Source organism: Eubalaena glacialis, chromosome 17 (genome assembly GCF_028564815.1).
Source record: "Eubalaena glacialis isolate mEubGla1 chromosome 17, mEubGla1.1.hap2.+ XY, whole genome shotgun sequence".
Lineage (NCBI taxonomy): Eukaryota > Metazoa > Chordata > Mammalia > Artiodactyla > Balaenidae > Eubalaena > Eubalaena glacialis.
Window position 1 is genome coordinate 6,968,581 of NC_083732.1, and position 17,341 is coordinate 6,985,921.

At 39.2% G+C, this 17,341-nt stretch overlaps 1 protein-coding gene across 1 annotated transcript in view; it reads right to left on the reverse strand.

Moving 5' to 3' along the window:
* TOX (thymocyte selection associated high mobility group box) overlaps window positions 1-17,341 on the reverse strand; it is a 295,082-nt gene that overhangs the window by 138,749 nt on the left and 138,992 nt on the right. The window contains exon 2 of the mRNA XM_061171715.1: window positions 11,798-11,863. Within this exon, the coding sequence (XP_061027698.1) occupies window positions 11,798-11,863 (66 nt within the window). The remainder of the gene's footprint in view (window positions 1-11,797; window positions 11,864-17,341) is intronic.

Genomic DNA, 17,341 nt, shown 5'->3' on the forward strand with positions numbered 1-17,341 from the left:
CATCAACATCATCTCCAATTTCTTTTGAGAAGACCTTCAGAAGTAGGTATTTTTCAGATTCTTTTGTCTCTGCATGAACAAGGGTTGATAGCTTGAAACTATAACGTATTACTGTGGAAAGCTTCGGTCTGTTACATAAATCATCTTAACACTCAGCAAGAATTGTCCAACAGTGCCATTGATGTGCTCAAGCCAATGATCCTGCAAACAATTTTTTTGTCTTTCTTTACATGTTAGACAATAGCAATAAATCATCTTCATTTAAAAACACACAATGTACTAATTTTTCAAGCAACAGTTATCAAGATGCATTTTGGGTAGAACGTACCACATTTATTTTATTTGTGCTCATTAGTTTTTGTAACCTTATTAAGTAAAAGGCAATGAGAGCTTCATTTGTCATACAAGCATTTGTTGTGTACCTACTGTGTGTAAGGCAACCCACAAAGTATGATTTGAGATACAAAGAACTATAAGAATTTGTCATAAAGGAAGTAAATTAGAAGAGATATAAAAACTTAGGCTTCCAATAAACAGCATGTTCGATTGTCAAACTAAGTGATATTTGAGTGTAAATGAAAGAGGAATTATTTGAAGCTGGGATGATGGGGGGTGGGGAGGTTGTTATAAGCAGATTTTCCCTGATAACAGGATCTGAAGATCAGACACTTCTGCTGAGATGCAGTAGGTAATGAAGGGAAGACCACAAAACTGACAAACGAGCGAGTCCAGACAGGGCAGCAAGGAGGTTCAACAGGGAGGTCAGGTCTTCAATATCTAAGAATACTTCAAGGGCAAGATTGAGCCCACTAATCAAAAGAAACTTTGGGGTACTGAGCCCAATGCGAGCCTCTACTGGGACTTGCTTTTATTGGATTATTAAAAACCAGGGTGCAAAGCCTCAATGAGACCAGAAAACAGGGTTAGCTTGAGGTCGCCCCAGAGAATATCTGACACTGGGGCTGGGTTGGGGAGAGCTCTGACCTTGAGATGGGGTTAACAGGCTGAAGCTTTGAGGATCTGTGGGTGTTAGGGCAGTGGGCCGAGCACTCTCAGATCAGGGGTGGGCAGGTCAGGGAAGTCCAGCACTCTTCTGTGTGCCATGACTGCTGCTAGGGCCACTCTTAAAAAAAAGTTTCTGGGAAACAAATAACGTGCCCCCCCTACCCCCCAGCACAACCCACAACCACACATGGACGATGACTAGGGAGAGCAGATTAAAGTGGGGGAGCTACTTCTGAAACCCTAGTGGGGGCCCAAGGATGTTCTGGTAATAGGTCATCATTCTGTATTCAGTGTTTAAAGGGGATAATTAAAACATTTACAATTTCATTGCTTAGCATAGATTTTATGTACAAATGCAGTCCATCTTTTTTAGTTTTCCAGATGTCTTCAATTCTCACATTGAGTTCTGAGATTCAGTTCTACAATTTTTGGGGGTTTATTTTACAAATAATCCATGTTAATGAGAGAAAAAGAAGAAAATATACATGAAAAAAAATCACTCAAATTCAACCACTCAGGAAAAAAAAAAAAAAACCTACACTATTAAAACATGTATATTCTTTCAAGAATCTTTTCAGTCCATATTTGCTATCTTGTTTGGGGCTTTTGTTTTGTTTTTAATAACAAAAGTTAGATCATAAAGCTCTGATTTTGGAGCTAGAAGTACTATATGCAAATCTCATCTCATCTCTTAGCAGGTGTAGTTACTTAATTCTTCTAAACCTTAGTTCTCAAATCTGTAAAGTAGGGTTGCTAATAGTATTCAATTCATTAAGGGTATATCAGGATTAATTTGAGATAAATGAGATAATATAAATAATTTGGGTAATATACTAGCTCATAAGAGCTATCAATAAATGTAAGCTATATTATTATACCATCATATAATTTAACCTGGTCACTTAAAAAGGATGTGAATATTTTTCATGTCAATAAATATCATCTATTACATTTTGTTTAAATGACTACATATTATATCATTGTGTGCATGTTCTGTAATTTATTCCAGTTTCTTATTACCAAACATTTAGGGTATTTCTAATTTTTCTCTGTTATGAGCCTCACTGTGGTGAATAACTTTATGCATTTTTTTCTTAGGATAATGTTCTAGAGTTCTATATTTATGCTCAAATGAAATTATAGAATGCTCGGTCGAGAGAAGACCTCAGAGACTATGCTCCCACTTTGTAGATGCGAAAAATGAGGAGTAAAGAGGTTAAATGATTTGCTTGTATTCAGAGAACTAGTTGAGCAGAGGGGAAACCCATAGCATCAATACATAGAATTTTTTACATTTCATAATTGAATAAAATGCATTGGGTTTTTTAAAAAAAATTTATTTTATTTATTTATTTTTGGCTGCATTGGGTCTTCGTTGCTGTGCGTGGCTTTCTCTAGCTGCGGTGAGCGGGGCCTACTCTTCATTGCTGTGCGCAGGCTTCTCATTGCGGTGGCTTCTCTTGTTGCGGAGCACAGGCTCTAGGTGCACGGGCTTCAGTAGTTGTGGCACGCAGGCTCAGTATTTGTGGCTCACAGGTTCTAGAGCGCAGGCTCAGTAGTTGTGGCACACGGGCTCAGCCGCTCCGTGGCATGTGGGATCTTCCCGGACTAGGGCTCGAACCCATGTCCCCTGCATTGGCAGGCGGATTCTTAACCACTGCGCCACCAGGGAAGCCCAATGCATTTGGCTTTTAATATACTATTTTAAAGCATGTACGGCCTTTGAGCTTTAATAAAATTTTCTTTTTTAAGAAACCTGTGCTAAATTGATTTTTGCTTATGGTCAGATTCTTTTTGCTAAATCATATATAGGCAGCCAGCATGGAATTAAGCATTCAGTGTTGGCCTATTTTTATATGTACATATTTTTATGTAAACTTTAAAATATACACTACATGTGTTTATGGCCATTCTTTTCATTTTTTCCCGTTGTACAGAAATCAGTAAATGTTGCATATGTAAACCCACATTCTTCATGAAAAAGCCAGATTAGCAGAGGAGCTAAACAGATGGCCTCTGCTCTTGGTCTGGCTCCTCCCTCAATCAAGAGGGCCAGAAAAAGGAAAGATCATCATACTCTGACAGGCAATTTCTACTGTTTGGATCTTTTACCAGGAAGCAATTGCAATTGGATCCCTAGGTATCTGAGGACCATCTCGCTTCCTACAGTCTTCACTACCAAGAAAGCTTATGCTGAAGCGGAGCTGAAGATAGGGGCGAGGAAAAAAAAAGATGAACAGTTGGAGATAATTTCCTGAGTTTAAAGAAGATAGAATTCCTCCTCCTTCGGTTACCCAGGAGCAGGATCCCTGAGAAAGCAGCGGAAGCGGTGCAACGTCTTTGATGGAAAGACCTCCTATACTTTGTTTACCTTTTGGTGGAGAAAAGGAAAAGCGCCAAGAAGGGGAAGAGTCCTGGACCCAGATAAGAAAAGCAATGAAAATACAGAGGAAAAGGGGACAGCTATGGTGGCAAAGGTCTGGAAAAGAGGAGAAAGAAGGAATCACTGCTTTGGATAAAAGAAGCCAGGGACTGCAAATAAACACCTCACCTCTGCACAGCTTATATGTGTGTTTGAACAAATATGAAATTGCTGCTTTGGTAGGGAAGAGATGGTCAAATATCTGCAATTTCATTTGGTTCAACCTGCTGCTTTTCAGAGTATTCCCACACACGGTAACACATGCAGTTATCTGAATACTAACAAGGACTGAGGTTAGCACATCAACATTTTGACCTTAAAGTTCTAAAATACAGTGAGGCCTTGCTGCCCACGGATGGAGTCTGACTTGGGCGTTAGGCCTTTCCGGGCGAGAAACTTAGCTGGGATGTGTACTATCTTTTTGATGTTTGGCCAGTCCCTCTATCATTTTCATCCTCCAAGACTTGTTGTAAGGATTAAATGAGATAATGCGTGCAAGGCCTTTGCTTAGTTCCTTACAGACACAGGTAGCTGCCAACTGACAGTTGTTATTATTATGGATCGACTTCATTCTTTACCATGGAGGTAGGGGAGTGCTAACCTAAACTTCCAGCCAAGCAGAAGCTTCCTACTAAAACTTAGCATCGTCTTGGCAAGCAAGACATTTAACTGAAGTCAGAGCATAAGAAATAAACACCTCAGTGCTCACAGTACAGGTGAGTTCAGGCTTCCCTGAAGGCAAATTCCGTACAGGGCGCTGGCCCTGCTCTATCCCTGCAATCCTGTTCCCTGCCCCCAGCTCCCACTCCTCCATGGCCACTCTGGTTTGTGAGTTCAGAAAATAACTACTCACAATGGGCTTAGCTATTCTTGAATTCAGGATTTCTCCTGAAATGCTAGGAGGCCCAGTCACATCCAAGGAAGGCTTCATTACTGGTCTCAAATCATGACCCTCAGAGCCCTCGTGAGTTTCAGACCAGGCTGTTCTATTTGAAAAATCTGATGCCAAATCCAAGAAGTCACTCGTTTGACTTTGCTTGCAACAGGATCAATGATCATAAATTACAAAGAGGAAGGAATGTATGGAGAGCATTTTCCAAGATAGCCACCAATTACTCTCAAATCATTAGGATTATAGTTAGAAATTTTTATGTCCAAACTGTGAAGTAACATAGATCAGAAAAAACACAGGAGAAAGAAAGAAAATATGGGATAAAGATGAAACTGAAACTCTGTGTTTCTGGGAAGTCCAGCTAAGTCTGCTCCAAAACCAAGGAACTGAAACTGCAAAGGGAAACTTGACACTTTTTTAAAAGGTGTTTGGGTGGCAGGTGAGGATATCAAGAAGGTGGTCTCAGAAGATATAGGGGTGGGTGGAAAAACAGCTTTTCTAAGCCTCAGTGTTCTTATACTAAAAATGGGCGAAATTGCTTCTACTTGACATACTGGCATAATGAAATTTTAGTGTTTGTTTGGAACAATCTTAAAGTGTCTTGGAAGTAGAGTTGGCATGGACAGATAACATCATTCGACATATTGCTATTCCTAACTTGAATATCATACCTATTTTTTAGACATTCTTTAGTGACAGGTTTATTATGAGTGACAGAAAAAAAAATCTAACACACATATATATATTGCAAAATTTAACAGGAAGGATCATTTAGTTTTTCATCACTGCTCATGTGCTAAAGAAAAACATCTGCAAAAAAATACGCATCTGAACAAGCTAAAGGGCTGTTTTCAAAACATATCAAAATCAACTGTATAACTGGTCAGGCTGTGTGTTAGAGTCACAGCACCTCTTGCTGGTGCCTAAATGTCTTGGTGTCACTTGACAGCTCTCCACTGAGCAAACCATCCTCCACATGGAGCTCGATGCTTTTGGAGAATCTGTTTTTGTCACACATGCTATTCCATATAGATAGTTTCATAATTTTTATCACTGAAATGCATTTGCCTAATGCTTGAAAAAACATACTATTAGACAATTATAATAAAATTCTCAAGCATACTCAGCAACAAACATTCATTTTCTGAAATAAAAAATGAGTCTCGTATTCACAAATCCCACAGCTTGGAAATGTATATGATACACAACATTTAACCTGTCAGCAGCCTCATTAGTGTCAATGAGTAGGAACTGGCAATCAGTAGATGGTGTGCTCTACATGTGTTTGTGTTTTAAAATGTTCCCAAAATAGCTCTGCTAGAGAAGTTGATATAAAACACTTCTACTGGACAAATGAATTTCAGTTTAGATTTTACTGTCTACTTAAAATTTTTTTGAGGAATTCTGTTTCTCATGTAACTGATCATTTATAGGTTACAGAGTTGATACCCAACTAATAATAATAATAATAATAAAGACTGGGTGGGTAAAAAATCATCTAAATTTCAACCATACCAAAATGTAAATGATCAAGAAAATCTGCAGAAAGACTAATGTGTGCTTGACTATCAAGAGCCCTCAGATATATATTTGCATGGCGCCGGTATTCAGTATCCATACAGCTATTAAGACATTTTTATAAACCGTATGAAATATGTGAGCTATTTCAAGATATAATTCTGAAAAACAGATTTCCATGTAAGAAGCCAATTTAGGAAGAAAACAACATAAACAATAGTAACTTGTGTGCTCAAGTGAAGCATCTTTTTAATTTTGAGTAATGAAGATGTCAAGCCAAATGCTAGAGTAGTTTAACTTAATTAGGTGGCCTATTTTTCCAGGCATCCTTTCATTTCCCATTGAAAACTCAGCTTGTATGCAAGGCAAAAGAGCAATTTTGTCTGTAATGAATACCTCCGGGACTGCGCAGAGTAATCATTTGAACGTTACACTGAAGACTGGTTTGAGTAACTAGTTTGGGCTTGTTAAGATGCCAGACTTTGTTGGACTAACTAGATTACTCAAAGCCTGGCAGCTTTGCTATTTTACTGGGTGAATGGTCAAAAAGTCAAGCTGACCTTACTCCCGAAATTTCTGCCAAAAGGAACCAATCTAAAAGTAATTGGTCTAATTTATAGTTCAAATTTATGTCATGATCATGGAAATTTTATGGCCTAACTCAAGAGATGTTTTTTCAAAAGTGCTCTTAAAAAATATTATGCTTTCCAGGCCCTGTTGTCATACCTCATTTATATTCTATCTAACCCTGAGAATTTTCTCATTAGGAAAACATGTAACTAAAAATACAGATATAGCTATTAATATGTTTGCAAACCTCAAAATATTACAATTCTAACAGTAGACGTAAGAGAACACCACACAGAAAAGAACTTGGAAAGTCCTATGGGTTCTGCTGCCATTATGTTGCATTTGACAAATAGCAATCCGATATTATTGTAAGAATAAATGCCTGTTATTATCTAGTCTATTATCACATTAGTTCTCTGAGTCTTGGACTTGAAATAATTCTCTGAGGAGACAGGAGTGCTGGTGTCTTTTGTTAATGTGCAAGGCGCTGACACCCAGGAGGAGGGGTGCTCCTGGAATGGAATGGGCATGGCCAGATTTGCTAAATGTCTGCAGAGCAGGGCTGAAAACCATTGCAAGTAGAAGACTCAAAGAATTAATGTGATTAAAACATGTACACAAAATAATGCTGCACACTTCCAACGTGTCGGGCATCATCTAAGCACAGGAGATCCAGAGATCTGCAATAATATCGGATTGCTATTTGTCAAATGCAACATAATGGCAGCAGAACCCATAGGACTTTCCAAGTTCTTTTCTGTGCGGTGTTCTCTTACGTCTACTGTTAGAATTGTAATATTTTGAGGTTTGCAAACATATTAATAGCTATATCTGTATTTTTAGTTACATGTTTTCCTAATGAGAAAGAAGGGCAAGTCCTACCACAGTCAGGCGGGCAGGCTACATGCCACAGCAGGGCAGGTGTGTGCCTCGATAACTCCAACCAGGTGCTGGAGAGGCACGGAGGTGTGTAAGGAAGGAAGGAACATGGATCGTTCAGCAACAGCAAGAGGAGAGAAGGAAAGATGGAAATGAGGTAAGATGAGCTGAGTTAATGAGAACCTTTGAGGTCCAGAGCTCAGGCAGTAATTACATAGAAGGAAAAGAGGAGACAGATTCAGAAGCGATGCAGAGAAGTTGAGTCAGAACTATCTGGGATCAACTCAGGGCTCAGAGTGTAAGGGAGACCCTTCAAGTTTCTGTCTTGGGTGATGGGGCTAGGGGTGGTGTTAACTCTCACGACTATAGGCAATATAGGAAAAAAAAGAAGTCTGGGGTGAGGGAGTGGGCTGGAGGTGATGAATTTCGATTTGACGAATGGATATGTTGAGTCTGAGCTGCCGTTAGGGACAGGTGCCCAGGGAGGTTAGAAATCAAACCTGAAACTCACATGAGAGCTGCCCTAGATGACGCTCTTCAACTTTTCCATTCAAGATGGATGGTACAAAATGCACATTAAATGCTTAGTTGTCAGATTCCAGGAAAAAATAATATTGCTTTATTTTATCCTAGTTATTTTTAATCTTGAAATTTGAGGAACCAGGTAAGAGAGACAATTCCAGTGCAGGAAGAAAAAAGAAGCAGAGAAAGCTGATCACAACCTGAAAATAATCTAAAACAGGATCTTAGGTCAGGACATGTAATACTTAGGGTTTACTATGATGCTCAGAATTAACAACAAAAATTAGTTCAAGCTTAAAGGATAACTGTTCATGGAAGGAAGGAGGATGGAAGGAAGATACGAAGAAGGGGAGAAGGAATGAAGGAAGCAAGGAAATAAAGAGGGAAAACAAGCAGAAAGAAATGGTTTATTGGAGTCAAGGCCAAGGTCAAGGAGGAAGTGATTTATTAAAAAACATGGTTCAATCTAGTAACCAAATCTTCTCCATGATCTGACACCAGAAAAATCTTCTGATTTTCCCCGTCAGGTGATTATTTCTTGTGTGTATGTGTATACACACACACACACATATTAAAAAAAAAACAGTCCTTCTCAATCTTTTCCACACAGTTCCTGAACTGAGACACAGGTGAGAAGTGAAGAGTTCCTATGTCCACGGAACTGGTAAAGAATGTTGCCAGTGTGGGTGGAAAGCATGGAATGAATAGGTAGTCGTGGAAAATGATATTTTTGTAACTTCCATAGAAGAAAAAGAATGAGGAAAAGAAAACTGAAAAAATAAGTAAATAAATAGATAAATGACCTTGGTGCCATAGAAAGTTCCTATCAAGAGAACTGGACTCCTCTTCTGTTTCCTTTGATGTACTTAATTCAAATGAACATTTATATCTTGAGCATAATCAATCACACATAGGAATCACAGAAGGTACTAGAATTGTAAGGGCTGGAGAAAGGAGCTTGAGTTTTTCAGGGAAAGAGAAGGCTCGATCCCCAGCATGAGTGGGCCTGGGCTATTCTGGAGAAGGGGCAGAGCTCTGGTGGGCGGACCAATCCCCTTCCACCTCCTTGTTGTGTCCTTCGGCATGTTGGTCAATCAAACATGACAGGTTAAGAATGACAAAGGAGTGTGTGATGGCCAGTGGCCCCTCCTCACGTCTGGCTTCCCTTCCGTTAGCCACTCACATTTTCCCCCAAACTATACAGAAGGGAACCTGCAAGTTCATGAGGTATCAAGCAACATGGGCCCCCTTAGCCAGGGTCTAGAAACCCACAAAGAAATCTTGCATTCCGTGGTTCAAATGCTACCCAGAGTAAGAAAAAGTTAAATGGTGTCTAAAGCACTGAGTGGCCAGCACACTTAGGGCTATTATAGGAGAAAACAGTCAATATTCTAAGAACAAAGCCGGGAGAAGTGGAAATGTCATGGGTTTTTATTGCATACTTGTCAGGCTTATTATAGAGTGGTATATTCGATGTAAAAGCTGCCTATCAATTACAAAATTATATGCAAAACATTTTAAGGATTTGTATACACTAGCTTAAGAGGAATAGAATTCACGCAGTAGAGAGTGCCAGAGACCCCTCTGGGACTGTCTAAAAGAATACCATTAATTTTTACAGTGTCCTTCCATTTCTGGAGCCATTCCAGCACCGGCCTTCTATAAAAATCATTTCAAGTTTAGAATCATGCTATTTGCCTGCAGCAACATCACAGGAGCAGTAGTGTGCCATATGCTACTACTTAGCAACTTAGTCTGTGAGTCCCAAAGCATGTACTGATTTGACAATTGAACAGGAATTAAAATTGTTGAGAGATACTAAGAGGCAAGTTGTCTTGGATTACTAAACTATGCAGATGTTTGATGTTATGTAGGAAAAAGAACAAAGCTGTTTTTTTTCCTGCAGGATGACTAAAATCTTATTTATAGTTGCCGAAAGGGGTAAATTGATTAAAATTCCCAAAAGAATACCAGGTAATGAATTCTTGAATATACCATATTACAGTAAACAAAAGGAATGTTAAGTGTAAAATTTAGCTAAGGCCATTCAACTTACGTAATTTGTGGAGCTTATTCTCTGCCAGAGTGTGTATTATTTTACATTAGTTGAATTTTTGAAATAGCACATTCTAAAAACATTTTCATATGTGCTGCATTATTAAAAAATAGTTTGCTTTAGGCACACAAACCTGCTATATCTTTACAAAGCACATAAAGTATCTGGAGCTCTTTACTCCTTCATAAATTATCACTGGTATTTAAAACATTCTTGGTAACTCTTGACTGAAATATTAAGAAAAATAATGTTAGTTGTTTGATTTTAGTCAGGGTTTAATATTATTCATTGTACTTGAATTTAAAAATCTAAGTTGTTATAATGTATATGCTTTGAATTTCCAATCCTTTATCCAAAAGTCTTGAAGACGGACATAATGATTCTCTGAAAGGGAGCAGCTGCTTTATAACAGCAATCATTTATTGAGTTTGTGTTTCTACTGTTTCAAACAAATTCAATTAGCCCTTACACTTCAAAACCCTAAAGGCAACAAAGAGATGATACCAGGTTGCTTTAATCTAATAGTAATACTAAACTTGTCAGTACAGTTTTGGGATTGATGGTTGGAAGAAAATTAATAGTAACATTTTTCATTTTTTAATCAAACAGTCCTACTCAGAACTACCTATGGATCCTGCCGGCTACTTAGCTGAATGAATTCAGTTAAGTAAAAATTCTAAATGCAAAGCCCAGCCTTCCAAAGGTATTCTGAGAGTGATCGACTCAGTTGAATGGAAGGAAATGTAGTCCGGATCTTTGAACTTAATGATGACCTTCTCATCTGAACAATATAGTATAGTTTCCAGAATGTCTGCCAGAGAAGGCAGTGATCATAATGACTTCTAAATGCAAAGTTCATGGAGAGGCAGGCCTGCCTCTGTTTTGAGTTAAGCCTGAGACATTTTGTTCTCAGAGAAATTTCAAAGCCCCGTAAAGTGCACCCCTGACACATACATTAGATTTAATTCACTGACAAGCACCATGAAGAAAAATAGTTCTATTTTTGTTCCCTATTCCCCCACCCTTCCCAGTTATCAAATCTATTTGGGCGGATATGAAAACAACTGTTTTCAATGTTTGAGTTTACGCTATAGTTACTGACACATGAAACTCCAAGCTACCATGGTTTTACTCTTCCAGAAAAAAATATGTGCAAGTCCACACAATGCTCCTGTGAACTCTCCCTCACTTTCATTTATTCATTTATTTGTTTTTGCTTACAAGGTTCTTACATATCATATTATAGTGGCCCCCTAGGGCAGTTACCATTTTGCTTCAAATGCCCTCTGTGGATCACGGGGCCTGGTCTTAAGTATCTAAAAATAAATAGCCAAGCCTTCACTTCTATAAATGTAACCATTTACATTTTCATTGGACTTTTGTTGTCACTTCTCATGATTAAATACCTTGTCAACCATTCCCAGTGAAATGGATACAAACGTGCCCTTCAAAGGTTTCCCATCATATCACGGATTTTGGCTTGAAAACAGCCATAGAACGCTTTCTGGCCGTGTGATTCTGGTGATCAATGTAACATTTTATTGAAAACTGCCCCAATAATTGATAATCAAAGCTATTTGTGACATGTGCAGCTTATAATGATTAACTCATCTATAGTCAGAAGCTCAAATAACCTGCACCTGTAAAGACTTTATTTCCTAAAGGTAAAACAACTGTTTAGGAAAGATCATGCTGGCAAAACAGCTGCTTGCCGTTCTGGAGAGGAAACAAGGTATTATCTTTCAACAAATGCCAACTCCGGTGTTTTATCAGCTCGATCTCATTAACTGGAAACAAGGCTTAAATGCTTTGTTTATAAATTATGATTATTCCTGATTGCCGCATTACTGATAGTGCCACTCATTTGCAATGCAACTCTTTGAATTTGTTTAATTACAATTTGAAACAAGGCAGAGAAGATTAATTAACCCACCTGGCTGGCTGGCACATAGTCCTGGCTCGGCTCTGTCATGCTCATATACATGTTCTCACCGTCAAACTGCGAATGAAATAATAGTAAACATTCAGCAATCTTGACTGTGTGCATGTTTGTTGTTGTTTTTTTTTTTTTTCCCACCATCAAACTGGAAAACAGTAGCCATAAAAAAAAAATACTGTGGTTGGAAATACGGAAAATCTGTCACAGCAAGAGAGCCACATCTATTCTTTGATGTTTCTGTTGTCATTTTCCTGACCCTGGATGTCAATGATTTGGAGTAATTAGTGCTCTAGTAATTACAGCAAGCAAGCAAGAAATGAATGGTTTCCTTTCATCTGCAATCTGTTTTAAAACAAAATGGCTCATTTTGCGTACCACGTATATACATATTGCAGTTCGGTTGTAATGAAGTATTAAGTGGATGGCATGATTTCTGAAAGAAAAGGATAATGGAAAATATACTGAGGCACAGCTCAATGCATTCTGAGTTTGGCTCTCAAAAATGAAAAAGTGCAGAGTTTTCATAATAGACTGAAATTTGCTTCATCACAATAGCCTTATGATTAAAGAATTTTATAATAATATTTGAAAAGAGCACGTGCCACAAAAAGCATGGCTAAGAATGATAATAACAATGGATAACAATAAAAATATGCAGGCTCGATGATTAAATTTTCCTCTCCGAAGTTTTTCAAAGACACAGAATTAATGTAAGTATTACAAATGCATAGAAATCCGTATACGAATTTACAAATTAGGAACAAGATGGGAGGAGAAAATTCCTGGGGGCAGTTGAGTGCAGAGCTGTGGAAGAGTTCAAACAACAACAACAACAGCATACTTTTCATTATTCCGGTTTCTGAAAGCAGTAATCACTCCATTCAGACTTAATCCTCAGCTATCTTTAGTCACTTGATAAACGGGCAAAGCATTTCCCTTTTAGTTAAAAGAAGAATTTTCCCAAGGAAATAATCAAATGGACTAATACAGCCAGCTTCAAAGAGCTGAGTCTGAATGTACTTTCATTGCAGACTAGTTTCAGACACGGGAACTTGAAAATCTGAGAAGTTATTTTTCAAGACAGAGCAGTGTTCCTGATGGAGATACACGCACACGGTTCTGTGGACGTACTTTTACGCCACCGGAAAACTGTGTTATAGACATGGCAATAAGAGGCCCTGCGAACACTGGGGACACACCACAGCTTCGGAACTGGCTCTGAACTACAGTCAGCAGCAGTCAGTGCCCTGAAGAGTCACATAAACGTGAGCTGCACAAGTAAAGACCTCCCTGAGGACACTGAAGCACTCATCAAGTTCAAAGAACCAAAGGATTTCCTCACACATCATCTTGCAAATGTGTTTCACGTTTTGTGAACAGACTTACCTAAACAGATCTGAAGTCACTCATTGAAAGATGTGGTTGTTGGGACAGATCAGAAATAGCACACCCAGAAAAGAACAGCTGGACAGTTTGGTTGCTCTGTCACCTGGCGTAGGAGCCCTGAGTCCCAGTGACTTACCCAAGGTTGGTTTTCCATCAGTCAGGTGAATGCCTTCAACCCAAAGATAGTCTAGCCCCACTCGATCCGCCTGCTACTCCTACCGGCTCAAAACCTAACAAAGAGCATCATTTAGCATTTCTCCACCGCCACCCACTGTTGGTTTGTTTATAAATGTTTTTAATGTTAAGATGCCAAAGAACCATTTAAAATATGGACAGTTTCTCTGACTGTAGCAAACTAAACTGAAGTAGTGAAGTGAATCAAATACTCCACTGCCTATGCATATTCTATAAATGTGTTACTTTCTATTTCATCTTCTCTTACTCATTTTCTAAATCTGGTGTCACTCTCAAGCCAACTAAAGCTTTGAAGTTTTGGTTTTAGTCTATCCAAAGTGTATGCTAATTGAATACATGCAATGTTACTGCTCCTAAGGACTCTTTCCTCAAAAAGTATCAGCGCTTAAGTAATATTGAGCCAAGGCTGAAACAGCATTTTAAATAAAAGGTATGTGGCTACAGGAAAAACTATTTTTTTGAGTACATTCTATGTGCCTGTAACCTACCTGTATCTTTACATGTATTAACTGATTTAATTTTCACAACAACAAAGAGTTAAGGTATTATTATTACCTTCAAAGGCACAGAGAATCAAAGCTAGAGGCTCAAAATTACACAGCTACTAAAAGGCAGGGCTGGGATTCAAACCCAGGAAGCCTGACTTTCTAGCACATGCATGTAACCCCCATAACAAATATAAATATATTCTGAATCATAATGATGAGTTAGCCATCAATTCTGAAAATAATGTCAATATATTATCAAAGCAGAGTGATGACAGTATCTCAATGACGTTGAGATACTGTACAGAATTTCTATGGTACTGCGAGGCTTTCAAAAAAAACAAGAGTCCCAGTGAGCTGGCAATTTAGTAATCAGGTTGGCGGAATATTCCTGGTTGCTTTATAATTAAGCCTTAAAACACAGGGAGGTGGTTTGATGGTTAATCTTATGTGTCAATTTAGCTGGGCCACAGGGGTCCAGATATTTGGAAAAATATTCTGGGTGTGTCTGTGAGGGTGTTTCTGGACAAAATTAACATTTGAATTGGTAAAATGAATAAAGCAGATTGCCCTCCCTACTGTGGATGGGCCTCATCCGATCAGCTGAAGGTCTGGATAGAACAAAAAGGCTGACTTTCCTGAGAGTAAAAGGGAACTCCTCCTGCCTGACTGCTTGACCTGGGACACCAGTCTTCCTGCCTTCAGACTCCAACTGAAACATCAGCTCTTCTTGGGTCTCAAGCCTGCCAGCTTTTGGACAGGAACTATACCATTTGTTATTGTTTGAATATTTTTTTAATGAAGAAAAGACAAACAACTCCTGGGTCTCCAGCTTCCCAAGTACAGATCTTGGGACTTCTCAGCCTCTATAATCACATGAGCCAATTCCTATAATAAATCCTCCCCTCTCTCCCCCCCGCTCCTTCTCCCCATGTCTCTGTCTATATATATATATATCAGTATATCTCTGTCTATATATATATATCTGTTGGTTCCGTTTCTCTGGTGAACTCTATACAGGTGGCTTCTTCTATTACTATCAAGATATTCACAACTCCTCTGAAAGCTTATCTCTGGAGGACCTGCAATGTAGAGACACATAAAGAGATGACCTCTATCTTACACTACTGCCTGCTTTCTAGGGGGCAGAAGCCACAGTGATTTTGCTGTGAGAGTCTCTGGCCTCACCATGCCCACTTCCTGTGCCCCGGTGCATGTCACATACATCCGCACCTCTTTGTCCAGACTGCCTTCCTTCCCTTTTACTTGTTAAAATGTTTCTTACACCCCTCAGTTCCCTTTAGTCAGGGCTGTCTCTAGCCTCTGGGCTCCCTGTGGTAGCTTTCTGGTTCCAGGCAGGTTTTGTTGCTAGGGGACTAACTCCATGGGGCTGTGAGCTACAAGACAGTACACATCGTGGTTATCTTTAGTGTCTTTATAGCTTAAGGCTGGCATATAAGAAGTCCTCAGGCAATGTCTAATTAACAAAAATTAAACTATATTTGCTTGGTTAAATAGATCATCTTCCTAGAGAAGGCAGTGACTTGAGAGCAGGAAGAATATTCAGCTTTTAGAGAATGGTTTGAAGGCTTCTGGGGGAAAATTCATAGTCTTACAGTGGATTAAAACTGGAGCAGAATTAAAATAGGAGCAGAAGCTCCTACAGAAATAACCAGGACACCAATACTTAAATGCTGGAACCTGTTCTTCCTCAAGATTTTTATTCAATTAAAAAACATGTAGATTGACCAAGAATCAAGAGATCTGGCTATAAATTAACTTATGGCCTCTTTTTGAAGAATTTTGAGTTGCCAAGCAAAGATATATGTATGTCAGAACAAGCCTGGTCATCCCCCCTGTGTTTGGACAAAGTCTTGAGCCCGGGGAGAAAAATAAGCCAAGATCCCAGTGCCCCAGCCCACCCTCTCAATCACAGACTGCTTTCAGGTTAATGTCATCCTTGTACTTTTTACAGCTCCACCCAACCACACCCTGGTGCAGGAGCTGGTTCCAGGGATCTCAACAGGCCTTGTGCTGATGCAACATTCTTAGAATGCATCCTGTGGCTTGGGTTTATGTCTCGTTGCCATCTGAAGTTGAATTACAGTGCACAGAGTCCTAGAATTTCGGTCTTGGGAAGGTCCCTGAAGGCATCATATCTGAACCCCTCATGTTATGACTGAAGAAACAGACTTTTTACTGGTCATGCAGTACATCTGGGTATAGAATCAAGGTCTAGATTCCTAGTAGAAGAGTTTTCCACTATGACACACTGCATCACCCATATACTCCATCACCCATAAAAAGTGAGGGAGCAGACTCTACGGCTACTGTTTTATACGCCATCGCAAATAATAAGTGGGGGGTCAGATCTCTGATGGTCTGTGTGTGGCTTGTTTGCATACCCCACAGTCTGGAAGGCACAGTATTTGCGTTATTACACTAATGACCCCAGTTCACTTCATCTGGACCACATACTAGATGAACCTTATTCATAATTGTTGTAATAACATGATTTTATTAAAAATAACTAACTTCGGGCTTTCCTGGTGGTGCAGTGGTTGAGAGTCTGCCTGCCAATGCAGGGGACGCGGGTTCAAGCCCTGGTCTGGGAAGATCCCACATGCCGCGGAGCAACTGGGCCCGTGAGCCACAACTACTGAGCCTGCGCGTCTGGAGCCTGTGCTCCGCAACAGGAGAGGCCGCGACAGTGAGAGGCCCGCGCACCGCGATGAAGAGTGGCCCTCGCTTGCCGCAACTAGAGAAAGCCCTCGCACAGAAACGAAGACCCAACACAGCCAAAAATAAATAAATAAATAAATAAATAATTAAAAAAAAAAAACTAACTTCATTTCCTTACTCCTTACGTTTGTAACAGTTATTATTCTTAGAAGTCAGCTGAACTTAGGCATTATAAACTTTTCAAAATATATCTGAGCATCCTAGGACTTATAATTTCCATGTATTCTCAATTTAAAACCTGAAGCAAAGTTTGAAGGAATAAATAGGCTGACTTATTTAAATCTAAATGTAAATGGCATCAACTCAGGATTAGCCTTTCTGACCAAGTGCGTTATACTCTTTCTCGTGTTTTTATTTCAAAGCACCAGGGGATGCAATCACATAAAAAGTCATTTATAATCTTCTACTACAGTTTTTAAAAATTGTTTTCAGAGGATATTAACCAAACCCATAATCCCAAAGAGCTTTTCAAACTAGGTAGTTATTATTTCTTCTATTTAAAAACTGAAAGCAGACATCCAACACCGTCTGAACACAGTGAACGATGAGCAGAAATGAGCAATGTTAGGCTCCCAAAACCACTAACACAAGAAAAATCAAAGATAGAATGTGAAGTATAAAGCAATCACTGGCACTGGTATAGGAAATGGGATCTATTTAGGGAAACCATTAGAAGAAAACCAGAAAACTGCTGCTGGGGGAGGATGGCGGGACCTCATGGGATTCATGA